General features: G+C 45.7%; 1 protein-coding gene across 1 annotated transcript; it reads right to left on the bottom strand.

Annotated features, from left to right (window-relative positions):
* Positions 1 to 7,302: 7,302 nt before the first annotated feature.
* On the bottom strand, positions 7,303 to 14,312 carry AHSG (alpha 2-HS glycoprotein). The gene is made up of 7 exons (XM_006058620.4): positions 14,018 to 14,312; positions 11,803 to 11,913; positions 11,404 to 11,488; positions 10,873 to 11,036; positions 9,590 to 9,691; positions 8,613 to 8,699; positions 7,303 to 7,978 (listed from the first exon to the last, which is right to left on the bottom strand). The coding sequence occupies exons 1-7, from the start codon at positions 14,228 to 14,230 to the stop codon at positions 7,661 to 7,663; spliced, it is 1,080 nt and encodes a 359-aa protein (XP_006058682.2). The 5' UTR covers positions 14,231 to 14,312; the 3' UTR covers positions 7,303 to 7,660.
* Between the last annotated feature and the right edge of the window lie 2,050 nt (positions 14,313 to 16,362).

Genomic DNA, 16,362 nt, shown 5'->3' on the forward strand with positions numbered 1-16,362 from the left:
CTGGCTTCAGCTTGGCTCATCAGTTACCAGGGAAACCAGCAGAGTAGCTGAGCCCTCTAAAACCCCCTTAGCCCCTAGGGGAGTAAGTACCTTCCTGCAGCAGAGGTTTTCACTTTGTTAAACTATTAAGGAGAAGCCACTCTGAGCTAAAGATTAGAACAGTACCTCAGATGGGATGAGGAGGAGAGTGTATAGGTATTTTCTAATTAGACTCTATGATTTAAGAGGATGATTTAGGGAGAGTCAGGTAAGTAAGGTGTAGGTGAAGCAGGAACTGGTCAAGCAGGGGATGTACAGAGAGCTTTTTAGCAAGTACTTTGTAAACCTTGTTTACAACATTGCCGTATGATTGTTACATGGAAGAGAAATACCCATCACCCTTTGTCAGTATCATTGGAACCACTTTTTTTATTTTCTTGTGCAGCAAATTTCCATGAGTGGTTTTGATGAATACTATTCTATTATTCTTGGGCTTCCCTGATGGCTCAGCAGTAAAGAATCTGTCTGCCAATGCAGGAAATGCAGGTTCAGTCTCTGGGTGGTCGGGAAGATGCCCTGGGTAGTGGTGGGAGAAGGCAATGGCAACCCATTGCCATTGCCACTCCAGTATTCTTGCCTGGGAAATCCCATGGACAGAGGAGCCTTGTGGGCTACAGTCCATGGCATCACAAAAGAGTCAGGGACACGACTTAGTGACTCAAAAACAGCATTCTCTAATTCTAATATTCACTGTTATTATCACTGTTGTAAGTACTTCTATTATCCTGACTCCCACCAAATATTGTTGATTGGTGTGGTGATACAATATTGAAAAATATACCTGAAATTCAGTAACTTTGGAAGATGAAGCAGATATGATTTTAAAAAACCATTAAGAAGGCAAGTAAATGAGACCCACACAATGCTATTAATTTAGGACAGCGCACTCTGCAAAATATTAAAGATGATGTTGAGAAAATATAGGGCTGCATTAGATGCAAAAATGTGCTGGAAGCATAGTAGATTTAACAGCTCTATAACTCATTCTCTCTAATTTATGTTTATTCTTAAGAAGAAATTTTTCTAGAATATGTACATTTCAAATATTACTAAGTCTTTGTGTATGCATTCTTTTCTTATATCAAATAAATCACATAGGAAACTGTTCTAGGTAAATTCAAGTGAGGAAATCTTAGAGACATTTGGCATGCAATGTTAGAATCTGAAAAAAAAATGCCCAAGCTAGAGTTATAAAGTTGGAAGTTATCTGTATAAGATCGAGAGTTTCAATCATAAGAAAGAACAGACTTCCCAAGCTTAGAGTACACATTTAGGAGAAGGTCAAGGACATAATCTTCAGAAGCCACCAAATTCAGAGTACAGGAAGAGGAAGCAGCTAGGGAGGACCCTGACTGAGTACCTAGAATGTGTCATGAAGGTTCCAAGCATGTACTTCTAGCACGGAATTTAATCCTCCCTACAGTCCTGGCAGGCTGTTGCATACACCTGGTTGTATAATGGAGGCCAGAATAAATCAAAAGGTGAGTTGTCTTAGCCCAGACAGCACAAGTCTGTCAGATCAAGGCATGGGTTGGGCTGACAGAAAAATCAACGGCACAGTTATAAGACAGAGAGGAGAGAAACTGGGGTAACTCAGATGAAATGAACCAACGCCCTCTGCCTCAGTAAAAGACACCAGCCTCTATCCAGTTTGCAAAGCCACAAATCAGGAGTTATCCTTCACCTCTCTTTTTCTTACATTAAATCCATTGGTAGGTCCTAGGGGTTCTACCTGAAGTTACGTTCCCATTTTTAAACCACATCTTCTGCTCACAACCTTAGACTAAGGTACACATCTCTCCCCTAGAAAGCTCCAGTCACTTCCTATCCCATGGCTACTCTTTCCCAGATACAACCCATTTTTCCTATAGCAAATAACAATGTAACATGAATGCTATTGGCTTCGGGGAGCATTAATTAATCATTGCTCATTGTTAGGACTTCATTGTTGGGAATGTCCTGTCCATTTCAAAATGTTTAGCATCCCTAGTCTCTGTCCAGTACCATCCCAAGTAAGTGTCTCCAGTTACTTCCAAATGTCCCCAGGTGGGGGGCATGGGAGGGAATAATACTGCTTCACCCTGCCTTTCCTCATTCCAGGTCTAGAAACATGATGCCTGGTTGATCTCTTAAGGTAAATCAGATTATGCCACTTTCCTGCTTAAAACCTTTAGTGGTTTCCCATTGCACTGATTTTTCTCAATGCACTCCTAATTCCTTCTGGGGGACTTCAAGGCTGTTCACGACCTGCCCTCACCTACTTCTTCATTCTCATCTTCTATAGCCGTCCTCTTTCTCCTCTTAGCTGCTTCAGTCCAGCTTCCTTTCTCACTCTTAGCTTTCTTAGCTACATCACTTTCTTAGCTACATCAACATATTTTCTGCCTTTAGGCCTTCATGCCTGCTCTTCCCCTGGAAGCTTCTCCATTTTCTCCTCTAGATTAGCCCTTCTCTTTCTCTGCAGGGTTAGACAATAATACTTATGAAGGTGTGAGGCTGCCAGTGGCTATCCTGGCTAAGACTGAAGACCAGCACTGATGACAGAAAGAGAGAAGGAAGGAGGGAGGGAGGGGAGGAGTAAAGGAGAGGGGGAGAGGGAAAGGATTCCTGCATTCTATGGTGCCCTAGGTAAGACTCACCCATTTCAATTCCCAGCACATCAGGGAGTGACATTTTTCTTTTTACTTAAGCTGCTTTGGATTGGGTATCTACCACCTGCCAAGGAAAACGCTCTAATACTCTGTGTTCCCTCACAGCCACACCTGAGTCTAGCAAGGGTAGAAAGTGAATGAGTCTCTTTTAATACTGGGTGAAAGGTGAAATTTTCAGAATTCCCTTGCAAACTCCCTCAAAGCAGGACTAGTCTCTTTGGCAGAGTTGCCCAAACCATTTCCAGTTCTTCACTAAATATTGCCTCTGCCCCGTTATATCCTTTCTCTCTTTTTTCTTCCATCTCTTCCTATCTTTTGCCCTAAGGACACTCAAAGCTCTTCTCTCCTGGAAAAGAAATCTTCCCTCTACCCTCTAATCTATCCTGAAGCGGGAGAACAGATGAGTTCCAGGCTAGACATTTTTGCAACCAGCCTCCTGTTTATACTCCCAGATAGAAATAACAAGTTCAGTTCAGTTCAGTCACTCAGTCATGTCTGACTCTTTGCAGCCCCATGGACTGCAGCATGACAGGCCTCCCTGTCCATCACCAACTCCCGGAGCTTGCTCAAACTCACATCCATTGAGTTGGTGATGCCATCCAACCAACTCATCCTCTGTTGTCCCCTTCTCCTCCCACCTTCAATCTTTCCCAGCATCAGGGTCTTTCCAAATGAGTCAGTTCTTTGCATCAGGTGGCCAAAGTATTGGAGTTTCAGCTTCAGCATCAGTCCTTTCAACGAATATTCAGGACTGATTTCCTTTGGGATGGACTGGTTGGATCTCCTTGCAGTCCAAGGGACTCTCAAGAGTCTTTTCAAACCCATAGTTCAAAAGCATCAATTCTTTGGTGCTCAGCTTTCTTTATAGTTCAACTCTCACATCCATACATGAACTGCTGGAAAAACCATAGCTTTGACTAGAAGGACCTTTGTTGGCAAAGTAATGTCCCTGCTTTTTAATATGCTATCTAGGTTGGTCATAACTTTTCTTCCAAGGAGCAAGCGTATTTTAATTTCATGGCTGCAATCACCATCTGCCGTGATTTTGGAGCCCCAAAAAGATAAAGTCTGACACTGTTTCCACTGTTCGCCCGTCTATTGGCTATGAAGTGATGGGACCAGATGCCATGATCTTCGTTTTCTGAATGTTGAGCTTTAAGCCAACTTTTTCACTCTCCTCTTTCACTTTCATCAAGAGGCTCTTTAGTTCTTCTTTGCTTTCTGCCATAAGAGTGGTGTCATCTATATATCTGGGGTTATTGATATTTCTCCCAGCAATCTTGATTCCAGCTTGTGCTTCTTACAGCCCAGCGTTTCTCATGATGTACTCTGCATATAAGTTAAATAAACAGGGTGACAATATACAGCCTTGACGTACTCCTTTTCCTATTTGGAACCAGTCTGTTGTTCCATGTTCAGTTCTAACTGTTGCTTCCTGACCTGCACACAGATTTCTCAAGAGGCAGGTCAGGCGGTCTGGTATCCCCATCTCTTTAAGAATTTTCCACAGTTTGTGGTGATCCACACAGTCAAAGACTTTGGCAAAGTCAATAAAGCAGAAATAGATGTTTTTCTAGAACTCTCTTTCTTTTATGATGATCCAGCAGACGCTGGCAATTTGATCTCTGGTTCCTCTGACTTTTCTAAAACAGCTTGAACATCTGGAAGTTCACGGTTCATGTACTGTTGAAGCCTGGCTTGGAGAATTTTTAGCATTACTTTACTAGCATGTGAGATGAGTGCAATTGTGTGGTAGTTTGAGCATACTTTGGCATTGCCTTTCTTTGGGATTGGAATGAAAACTCACCTTTTCCAATCCTGTGGCCACTGCTGAGTTTTCCAAATTTGCTGGCATATTGAGTGCAGTACTTTCACAGCATCATCTTTCAGGATTTGAAATAGCTCAACTGGAATTCCATCACCTCCACTAGCTTTGTTCATAGTGATGCTTCCTAAGGCCCACTTGACTTCGAATTCCAGGATGTCCAGAAATAACAAGAGGAACAGGGTAAATAGTCGGACTTTGTCTCCTATGGACACTTTAAAATAATAGTCCAGCAATGGGAGGGGCAGAGAGGGACTAAGCCCTGCTTGGGTAAAAGATCAGGAGCTCACATATTTCCCATCCTTGGAATCAGAAGGACCTCAAATGAACATGCACAGAAAGGCTCCTTGGGGGTCAAAAAGGGAGAGGATGCCAGATTGTATGTTTTGCTAACTTCCCAGGGACTCTCGTGCTGAATTCCATCTTGGCTAAAGGATGCACGTGCACATAGGGAGGACCCTGAGATAAATCGGCTGTAGGGTCAGAGCAAGACAACTGGCCAGAGGAAAACAAAGACCAGGAGACTGCCCCCTGGTAAATGATCTAAACTTCCCAAGGTGCGACTCTCTCTGAACTCACCTGTGAGTCTCTCTGTGTGTGTTCTGCTTTTCTAGTACATGCCTTACTTTCCTTTCTACCTTCTGTCTCCTTGGCAATTTTTTTTTTTCTAGGCAGACAAGAACTGGGGCCCAGAGTCTTAGCCCCAGTCCCTCCTGGTCTAGTGCTGAGGACTTTGTGCTCTCACTGCTGAAACCAAGTTTTCATCCCTGGTCAGGGAATGAAGGTCTCACTGCAAGATGCTGCTCTCCACTGTGCCTGTGCAAAATCAGTCCTTTAAGACTACTTCCTCTGCTCCCACCCTTCACCATCAAACTGCTTGAAAGATATTACACACTCCTCTCCATTTTCTCATCATCTTCCACCAGGCATCTTCAACCCTGCCACCAGGCTTTCATACTCACCCTTCTTGAAACTGTATCTGCCAGTGGTCACCGCCACCTCCAAGTCAGTCAACTAACCCATGGCCTTTTCTTAGTCCTCATGTTTATTGCTCTTTCTACAGCATTTAGCTCAGCTGGTCATGCCCGCCTCATCTTCCCTGGCTTCTGAGGCACCTAATAGTTTTCCTACCTTCCTGGCCATTCTTTCTGGTTACTGGAATGTTGGCAAAACCTCTAGGCAAGACTGATAAGGTGAGTGTCAATGGCTTGATTCAGTCTTCTTGGGTCAAGTGAAACCACTCAATTGGTTATTAGTTCCAATCCTTTAAAATTTCATAAGAAAGGGCCCACCACTTAGGCTGCTCAGAACAACCTAATGCTAGTGGATAAACATTGAAATTGTCTAGGCACCACTCTATAATGGGAACTATTTATTTCTTTATGCTCTTTGAGCACTTGGATAGTATCTACAAATGTCCACTGGATTTACCACTGGAGGTATCCCTCTTCTATTCATACTATAAACCAGAGCTTAAACTTGAGGTCTTAAAATGGATTGGCTAGAATCCATTTTAGTATATAACTCTGGGAGTTGGTGATGGACAGGGAAGCCTGGTGTGCTGCAATTCATGGGGTCGCAAAGAGTCGGACATGACTGAGCGACTGAACTGAACTGAACTGGTGGCTCAGAGTGTAAAGCGTCTCCCTGCAATGTGGGAGACCTGGGTTCGATCTCTGGGTCGGAGAAGGAAATGGCAATCCACTCCAGTATTCTTGCCTGGAGAATCCCATGGACAGAGGAGCCTAGTAGGCTATAGTCCACGGGGTTGCAAAGAATCAGACACGACTGAGCAACTTCACTTTGTTTCTTTCTTACTATATACACATATAGTACAATCAACAGGTATAATTAAAGTGAGGCTTCTGTGTTGATTACTAATGTTCCCTTACCTGGGAATTGGGGAAAACCTATTTTTGGGGGCTCCAAAATCACTGCAGATGGTGACTGCAGCCATGAAATTAAAAGACGCTTACTCCTTGGAAGAAAAGTTATGACCAACCTAGATAGCATATTCAAAAGCAGAGACATTACTTTGCCAACTAAGGTCCGTCTAGTCAAGGCTATGGTTTTTCCAGTGGTCATGTATGGATGTGAGAGTTGGACTGTGAAGAAGGCTGAGTGCCGAAGAATTGATGCGTTTGAACTGCGGTGTTGGAGAAGACTCTTGAGAGTCCCTTGGACTACAAGGAGATCCAACCAGTCCATTCTGAAGGAGATCAGCCCTGGGATTTCTTTGGAAGGAATGATGCTAAAGCTGAAACTTCCAGTACTTTGGCCACCTCATGCGAAGAGTTGACTCATTGGAAAAGACTCTGATGCTGGGAGGGATTGGGGGCAGGAGGAGAAGGGGACGACAGAGGATGAGATGGCTGGATGGCATCACCAACTTGATGGATGTGAGTCTCAGTGAACTCTGGGAGTTGGTGATGGACAGAGAGACCTGGCATGCTGCAATTCATGGGGTCGCAAAGAGTTGGACACGACTGAGCGACTGAACTGAACTGAACTGAATGGTTGGTTTGTCTGTAGAAAGTTTAAGCACTTGGTCCTAATTTATTAATATTTTCTGACCATTATGAAATGAAAGAGTTATTTTCTTATAAGGAAATTATCAGATCATATAGGTTGTGAGCAGATCCTGGTCTCACTTTTTCCTATGTATATAGGAGGTTTTGTTCTATTTTATTCCTATTTTCAATTTGATTTTGATTAGGGACACTTATATCGTTGCTGGAAAGACCACACACGTGAGATTGGACAAAGTAGGCAACAACCATGATGACATTTCAGCTTAGAACCTTCATTAGAGCATTTTTAATGACAAGTAGATAAACTTGGCAAGAGCACCTTTCAAAGTCACAGTTCCAATTATTTTTGTGAGGTCAAGAGAAGGTAGAGAACACAGTGGTGGTGGCTTACACAAAGCCATGACAATCAAGCTGCTGACTTTATGTTCCATCAAACATCACTAGCACCTCCTCTGCTCCTGTCCTTGGAAGAATGAGAAGTTGGGACTCAAGACCTGACATTAATCTAGACCATAGGCAGCACTTGCTTCCAGAGCAGACAAAGCCCCTACCCATACTTGGACAAAATGATAGCTGTATTCTCTGTGCCAAACCATCTCATCTCCGACCATCTTCTAGATCTTGAAGTATCTGATTCTCCCTGGGCAAAGGCGGACTGGACCTCCAGGAACGCTAGGCTGCCCCACTATGGGTGTTTTGCCCACGTGGAACGCTTCTCCCGAGGCTGACTCCACTGAGGCCACACCGGAGAAAGTGTGGCGCAAGTCGTAGTGCGCTCGGTGCAGCGGCAGGGGAACTGCTACCACGCTTGGCCCCACCACCACGGAGGCCACAGGCGGGCCAGCTGCAGAAGGCGCAGGCCCAGCTGCGTCCGGCACAGCGCTTGGGGCTCCAGCTTCGGCGCCGTCGGGCTGGGGCTGCAGAATCACAGGCTGGAGGAGAGAGGACCGTTTCTTTGGGTTAGCTGCCTTTCTCCTCCTTCCAGGGGAAATCCCCACCCAATTCTCTCACAGTAATAATTTTTATTTGTAAGGAATCTGGCAAAGAAGCACTACCTAAGTACAAAGGATAGTCATCAGGGTTCCAGGGGAGGGGTAACTGGCTTGTGCCATTCCCTTTCTCACCAGCTGTTTTGGGGTTGGTAGACTTATACTCACATTTCACGAGCAAAAGAACCCCACCTTATAGCTAACTTTCACCAGCAGCATCACCCTCTTTTTCATCTACACCTGCAGTTACAGGGAGCTAGCAGGCACATCTACCCACCTAGTCTCTGCAACTCAGAAAACCACTCCCACACACCCCCTCACTCCCTGGGTCGGCAACTAGAAACATGACCTTGCCAACTGCACCTGGGGGTGGTTCTGCCCTATAAGTACCAGTTCCTGGAAGGGGAGGGCATGACTGAAACCTTTCATTTACTGATGATTTCACATTCCTGGCACTATCTATGTTGTGGGGCTCAGAAGAAAGGCAGCTAATGCCCTAATTACTACTGCATGGCAGAAATCCAAAGGGGTCACTGGATTCTGAAAAGCAGGGCGAGTACATCTGTGGGGCCCTTACCTGCGTTTGGAACAACGTGCAAGTCACTGCGACGTCTTCCCCACCAAGAGCTTTCTGAATGACTGACCCCTTACAGAAGCCATATTGCTGCGCACAGAAAGAGAGGAGTTATTTGAACAGGTTCAAAAAGTGGACTTCTCACCCAGTTTCACTTACACTCAATACATCCAGGGTAAAACGCTTTAATTCTTAATTCCTGTCTTTTTTTTTTTAAAAAAAAAAACTTTTTTCCTGAAGTTTATGCTTTCTGCTTATATTTTATATAGAATGTAGAAAATACAGAAATGTTTTGGGAGTGAGAGAGCTCACCCATAATCTCAGAAATTGTGGTGACCCAGAAGAACTTCTGTTAACATCTATGGATTTCTTTATTTTTAAATACTATTAGATATCATTTGAAAGTTGACATGATTGTGACTATACCATTTTGGAGACTGTGTTTTTCACATTCTAGAATGACAGCATTCTCTTATATCATTCATTATTCTTTGAAAACATAATTTATCTGTCTATAATTTTCTATTTACTAACATGTCATATTTTATTCAACGAGTCCCTCCTGTTGGACATTCAGATGTTTGGGGTCATTTTGAATCTGTCATAAATCATCTTTATAGATATATTTTGTCAAACATGCTGATCTCTTTAGGCTAAATTCCTAGAAGTAGACATTACTGGCTTAAGGACTTAGGTTGCAAACCTGAGGTATATCTAGAAAATCTACACTTTATACTGCCAGCAGCCTGACATGACTCATATTAGTTAGGAAATGGCCTCTCTAACTCCAGAGGCCTCCAGCAGATGAGAAGATCTGGTGATAGCTCTTAAGCAGGGGAGATGACACCCCAAGGGGTGACCTGGCATGACCCAGCCTCACAGGGCATGGGTATTTTGCATTATCTCTTTCCACAGCCCCAAGATATAAACTTGCTCTAAGAATGCTCTGTTCCATGACCAGCTTTGCCTGGCCTGCTCACCTTTTCTGCCAGTAGGTTGCATTTGGTTGGATCTACGACGTCTTTAGCAATACAGTCAGTAGCAGCCACTGCAAACTCCACAGAGACAGAAGCTGGAAGAGGCTGATGAAGATATATGAAAATCTTCATGAAGCAACATGACAGTATGAGAAAGGCAGGGAAGGGGAGCCCAGAGGGAGGTAGTGAGGGCCATGGTACTACGTAGTCCAGGGAGCACCATTCACGTAGACTGCACCGTGTGGCCAGGAAACATGCCCCTGGTGGCTTACACAGGGCTCACATGGGGGCATTGGGTTTTAAGGGCTTGCACACAGAAGCTGGGGTTTGGGTGTTCCCTGAAGTAGGTGCAGGTATCCACTGCCCATCCTTCCAGAGTAGAGGCGAGTTTTCAGGTAGAAAGCAGGAACCCAGGGGGCTGACCTGACACTGATCTGGGGAGGAACCCTGCCTCCTGCCAGTTTCCGTATTGGGGTTGCACTTTCAGACCCAAGGTTCAGGTTATTCCAAGATGGGATGGAAAAGTAATTAATTTCTCTCCCACATATTTTAGATAGCAGGAGCAAATGAAAAAGATAACTGAAGTGCAGAAGATATTTATGCTTTTCTATCTCATTGTTCTTGGAGCATAAGGACACTTAAAATAATAAAATATTTCTTATTTGTTATAGTCTGGGGTGGCGGTTCTAGAATCACATATTCTGGTTAACAGAATTACTACCTACAGTGTATTTCCAAGTATGCCATGGCTGGCACCCAGAATATCAGTTTTTTTTTTTTTTTAATATTAGAATTATATTGTGTTCAAATGTGCTAACCTAACCACAGGACAATTAGTTGTTGTTTTTCAGTGATTCCATGGCATTTTAAGATTCTGCCATTATATATAAGTATGCCTATGTCTTTGTAAGTATCAATTACAAGAGTTGATACTTACAAGAGCAGATGTTAGCGGTGATAGGTGATGGTGATGTGGAGACCCATGAATTTACGGTGTGTGCTTCTGGATAAAACGGGAACTCCCACCCTTGTGTTAACTAACCGAGGAACACAGCCTGAACACACACGCAGACTCTGACTATTTTATGTTGAAGTGGCTTAGATGGGGGGTGCGGTGAGGGTCCTCTGGGTCCAGGACACTCAGGACCCTTTCTTTCCCTTTTCTCCCACCACCCTCCTTGACTTCCGGGGGCTGCCCCTGCTCCCTCTCTCACACTCACTTCACCACGTTCACACCCCAAAGTGCCACCAACCTGCCCAACCTGTCAGCAGGGTCTCAGTCTTACCACAAATTGAGCCCGAGAAATTTCCACCAGCTGTAAGTAGGAGCCGTTGCTCTGGGCATTGAAGGTAGCCAGCGCGACCTCCACTGCGTGCACCACCCGGCTGTCGTTGAGCGGCGCCAGCAGGGGGCAGTCTGGGCACAACTTGCGCACGTCCTCGGCGGAATCTGCGCACAGAAGTAACCTGGTTCGGGCCTGGAATTCTCAGCGGCATTTGTCCCCGCTCTGCTTATTTGAGAGGGCTAAGACAGGCTCCAAACAGTTACAGGCTGATTCTCAGCATCTTACTTAAACCCTCGGGTGGCCCCTGGCGTGCTGGCATTTTTGCAGGAGCTCCTCTCACCAAGGGGCGATTTTCAACCTCCGAGCTGAACAATTCGTTAAAAAACAGTTTTAAAATCCCCAAACTCAGAGAAATTTGGCTTCCCCTTTTCATCACCAATAAAGTGGCTAGATCTGCTTCTGTTGAAACCAATTCAGATCCCTTCCTCACTCTCTCTACCAGGTAACCGTAATAAGAATAGTCAACTCTACCTGGACTGGAATCACATTTTGTAAACAGCACGGAAAACTGGCCATCTTGTTTCAGCACGTGGATATCGCAGTCTCCTTCCACCGCCTGGAGAAATAAACCCACGGTGAGGGCTCCAGAGGGCTGACCTTCACTTCTCAAGGTGGAAGATGGGAGGAGGGGGGAAGAGGGCGTGGTCTCTCAGGCGTGGATGTCAAAGGTGAGCCTCACAAAATCTCCTCTTGGTGATATTGAAACAGGACACTGGTTTTACAGAGGTTGCGGGGGAGGCGTGGGGGGCGGGGTACAACAAAAAGGGGAATTGTAAAAATTCGGCGCTAGGGAGGGCGCCATTGACTGGCAGTTTTAGTTGGGGCACCACCCCACCCCACCCCCGCAGTTGCCCTGAGAGGGCCACTCACGTGCTCCGTCTGCTGCCTCACGCTGCAGTTCGCCAGGGGCGTGGGGTCCAGTACGTGGCAGGTGGTTTCCAGGGTATCTATTTCAATGTCATACACCTCTCCTGTGGGCCGCTGTGGAGACAGAGGATGAAGAGGTGAGCCTAAGCCTGCTAAGGGGGTCCATGGGTGAGCCCCCACTGGGTGCCAACACACCCATTGTTGGAAGGGTAAGAAAGAAGTGGGCATGGGCTTGGACAGGTTGATGGAACCACAGTCATCACTCTCAAAGGTATTTGGAAGGCAAAAATGAGTGTCGGTACTACCCTTCAAGCGGTACTTTGAAAAAGTCAGTTTGGGATTTTTCTCAGTCAAGCAGCAAAGTAAGGTGGTGTAGGATAATAATTTACTGTCTCTCCTTTATCTTCTCCATCCCTCCCTCTACTTCTTCCTTCCTTCCTTCTCAACATCTACTTTCCTTCCTTCCCCATTTTCTTTTCCTTCCTAAAGGAAAAGTTGTCATCTGTGGCTTTTTGTCTTGTAGATGCCTGGATGCAAAGTTGCTGTTCCCTACTGTCCCCAGCTGGTAGTAAGGGGGAAGCGTGATCCTTCCTCTGCTGGAGGACGCAGTGTGTCTGTCCTTCACTTGCACAGAGGAAAGGAGTAGTGGGTAAGGCAGTGACAGGGAAGCTTGGATGATTCCTTGGAGTTTTCCCTGCCAGTTCACCTGTTTCTGCATCCTTCCTTCAAAGACTGAAAAAATTCAGAAGGTATGCATATGCCTATTTTTTTCTTTCAGCCCAACTCTGCTTGCCTCTCATTTCTGTTATGCCTGTTTCACTAGTACCTGAAACCTCAGACCTTTCCTGTTTTATATTGTGCAGATGTGCCCAAATTAACTTCCTGAAAACACTCAGAGCTAGTGAATAGGAGCCGGGCACTGGGTTCTCAAACCCTGCTGTAAGTGAAAATTGCAACATTGTTCTTTCTCTCCTTCAAATATGCAGGTTGTGTGTTATCTCCCCTGAACTGATCATTGCTTCCTCTGAACCACCACTGTACTTTACTATTGTAGAACTCCTAAACTCCATCCGGGACAATCCTGATTTCAATTATTTTGTCCCATTGTAAGATCAGAGGTCTGTGAGTCAGTCCAGATGTCCTGAGGTTTGCCTTATTTTCCTTCCTAGATTGTGAATCTTCTGTGGCACTAATTATGTCTTTCTCATCTTTGTGTTAGGTTGAATCATTAAAATGCCAATATCTGACTGCTTTTAATATACAAAGCTGGCTATTTCATATGATTCAACTTAGCATGTCCCATAGCACCTGACACTGGTTCTTGTCCTGAAAGACTTGTAATTAGCATTGGCTGAAAATATTATCCTTCATCAGCTATAAAATCTAATTTCAAAATAGGCAATAGATGGGTCTTTTCCCCACCTCTGCAAATCACTTGGCTGACCTCCGAGGCACATTTCCCAGTTTGATCATTGTCACCAGCTTCAGACTGCATTGCTTTCTCCTCCAGCATATGAGGAGGTGAATCCTTTCATGCCAAGATTTCTCACTGGGACGTGGGTACCTTTCTTGGGAAAGAAGCTTGTGTAGAGGAAGGAATACAGTACTGAAATAGAATCCTTGCCTGATGCTTACTATTTTATGACCTTGGGTAAAAAAAAATGCCCTAAATATGTCAGAGCCTTGGTTATCTCTTACGTAAGACAAGGACAGTACCCCCCCACACACACACACACACACACAGAACTGGGGACACAGCGGGGAAGGGATTACAGAGATGAACTATATGAAAGGGCCTGGCACATAGTAGACACTTAAAAAATGTGCACTTCATTCACACTCAGTCTTTATGCAGAGAAACAGAAACAAAGAAAAAGAAATGTTTTCCGGCCAGTGGTAGTTTGGCAGCCAGAATCCTTTCTCTGGTGCTAGTTTTTCTAGAAGGTCACACTTTCTACTTGTGACCTTCAAAATACCACTTGAAGCCTTGTCCTCTCCTCACACTTCCTGCTCCCATCCAGCACCCTCCTGGAGATCCTATCCACAGTACAGAATGTCTCCTCTCTTCCTTCAGCCTGCCCTCTCCCTCCCTCCTTGGAGGAATCGGGGCATTTTCGCCATGCAATTTCCTTTGTTCTGGGAGGCAGGGTCTCAGAGACACCCAGCTGAGCCTCCCACGACGCCAGCCTGTCCCACCAGGCAGGGCAGGTTCACTTACCCTCGGCCACACCTTCACACTGTCAATCTGGTTCAAGGTGTGCTTGTAGCCCCGAGGAAGGTGCTTGTTGATGTAGTCCACGGCAGCCAAGGCTGCTTGCTCTGTGTCTGGGTCATCACAGGCCGGTTCCTTATAACCTGCAACCGGGTCAAGCGGGATCGAGTGGCAGCCCCAGAACTGAGCCAGGCAAAAGAGCAGAATGAAGGATTTCATGGTGGCTTCAGAGAGGCCCCGGTGTGTCAGCAGGCAGGCAGCTGGAGGCTTCTGGACCAACCCAGGTGCTCTGCCTGGTGGAGTGTCGAAAGGCTTTATTTATATGTTGGAGCCTGCGGAAGGATTGCGTAAGGATATGGGATGATTTCTGTTCTGTTCCAAAAAAAAGCCCCTTGCAAACATCAGTCCTGGAAAAGCAAACAGGTTATGACATCGCTGGCCCCCAAGAAATCTGCCAAAGTCAATGCTTCTTGGGGGCCAGTGTGGGCAGGTTGGGGGGTGGGCTGGGGAGATGCTCCAGAGTTGGCCTGGAACATGGTAACAGCAGCAAAGAGGGGAGGCGGCTGAGAGGACGAGGTGAGCACCAAGGTGACGAGGGGCTGGCATAGTCGGCCCTGGAGCGCTGATTCTGGCAGCAGAGAGAGAGCCCTCCATTGGGAGCTGAGGGCAACATGGGGTCCATGTTGGGGAAAGTAGGGATGCTCAGCAATTTACTAAAATCTTCACATGTCAGGGACAATTGCCTTCTTCTAGAGGGAAAACAAGGCCCACAGATGTAGCAAAGGTACCAATGATTTGGAGTGAAGAGGGAGAGTTACGGGATCTTGGATAAGAGCTTGGATAAGATCCTTAGAGAAAAGAAGAAAGGAAGGGAGAGATTTCTGCCTGGAGTGGGGAATGGGGAGAGAGCCCTTCCTCCCTTCCTGTAGCAGGGCCTGGAGGGCTATGGCCCACAGGGCTTCCCCACTGCCACTTCCCCTTCTCTCCAGACCGGACTGCCAACACACTGCAAAGATGCACCCTGACCTGGGTTTCCTGGGTGGCTGAGTATGATTGGCACCAGTGACCAAGTGTCCCCAGTGACCCCGTGCTCCCATGGCCTGTGCCCTCAGCCAGTAGACGAGTGCAGCAGAGAGGAGCCCTGGTCCAACAGCCACTCACTTGGCAGAGCTCTGGCTTTGAATCCTGCACTGCAGGCTGAGACTCTGTGAGGACATTAAGAACACAGATGCCTCCTTAGGGCCCTTTGGAGCATTAGCAGAACTAGAGTGAGTCATGGTGGCCAGAGCACGCGGTCACAATATTGGCTCAGACACTGCCTCTCAGTTGTGGCCCATGATGATCTCATGTGTGACCTCCAAGGAGAGGTCGTCAGGATAGCGAGAGCCTTGGAAAATATCATCCGAGGTTTAGTTTGGTTTAGCTTGGAGTAAAGAAGCCCAAAACGTGGAAACCAACACGTTTTCCAAATATTTAGACGTTATCATTGCGTGGGGGTGGACTTGCTCTGTTGTTTGCTATTGCTTCAGAGAACAAAACTTGGTTTAAAAGTGGGGGTGTGTGTTCTATAGAGAAGCTTAATAATATTGACTTCCTGTAAGGAGGGAGATAAGCAGGGGGGGAGCCTGTGATGGGTAGAGAAGGTAGTAGGCAGTGTAAGCTTGGTTTTCACATTTGCTCCCAGCTGTTCACAAACAGACCCTTAATTCCAGAGGCTCAGAAGGTGTGGTCAGGACCCCATCCTCTGGTCATCCATCAGGATAAGCCTCAGAACTGGGGGGACTTTCCATCAGCCTTGTGCCCCATTGCCTCCAGGGCCTTGACTCATGAAAAACTTTTTGCAGATGCTCTGCTTTTCTTTTAAAATACAAAATATGGTCATTACTAAAAATTTGAAAATCACAAAAAATATATGCAGTGAGTACATGTTTCATATGTCATAAGCTCAAGTGTCTACAATGTAATTTTATTTTCCATAACACAATTGGATTTCTGACTCTGAGCTTTCTTTCATGAAAATGGAATCTACTCACTTCCAGGCAACCCAGCTTTCCAGGTACTTGGATTGACACCCAGTCCAATTTAGGTTTGCCATTATGCTTCTTCTCCTAATGAGGTTAGAAGAAAGCCTGAAGTGCAGAGGGGGAGATTTATGCAAATACTGATTTTGTCAAGGTCAAGAGGTATCTACTTTTGCCTTGGCATCTTCTGCCAGGTAGCCTGTCTCATGTGGTCCTCAGACAAATGCACTCTTGAGCTAATGGCCTGCTTTCCTCCATCTAATCCATAGAAAGACAGTCCTCCCACATCCTATGATCAGGGGTCATATTATCAAAGCTGTGGCACCCTTT

Source organism: Bubalus bubalis, chromosome 1 (genome assembly GCF_019923935.1).
Source record: "Bubalus bubalis isolate 160015118507 breed Murrah chromosome 1, NDDB_SH_1, whole genome shotgun sequence".
In the NCBI taxonomy this organism is placed as follows: domain Eukaryota; kingdom Metazoa; phylum Chordata; class Mammalia; order Artiodactyla; family Bovidae; genus Bubalus; species Bubalus bubalis.

Excerpts from the sequence above, each read along its gene's own strand:
- AHSG (XM_006058620.4), bottom strand. The coding sequence starts at position 14,230 with ATGAAATCCTTCATTCTGCTCTTTTGCCTGGCTCAGTTCTGGGGCTGC. Across the intron at positions 11,489-11,802 it reads TGAGGCAGCAGACGGAGCAC|GCGGTGGAAGGAGACTGCGA; the intron begins GTGAGTGGCCCT and ends TTATTTCTCCAG. Across the intron at positions 9,692-10,872 it reads TTTCTCGGGCTCAATTTGTG|CCTCTTCCAGCTTCTGTCTC; the intron begins GTAAGACTGAGA and ends TATCTTCATCAG.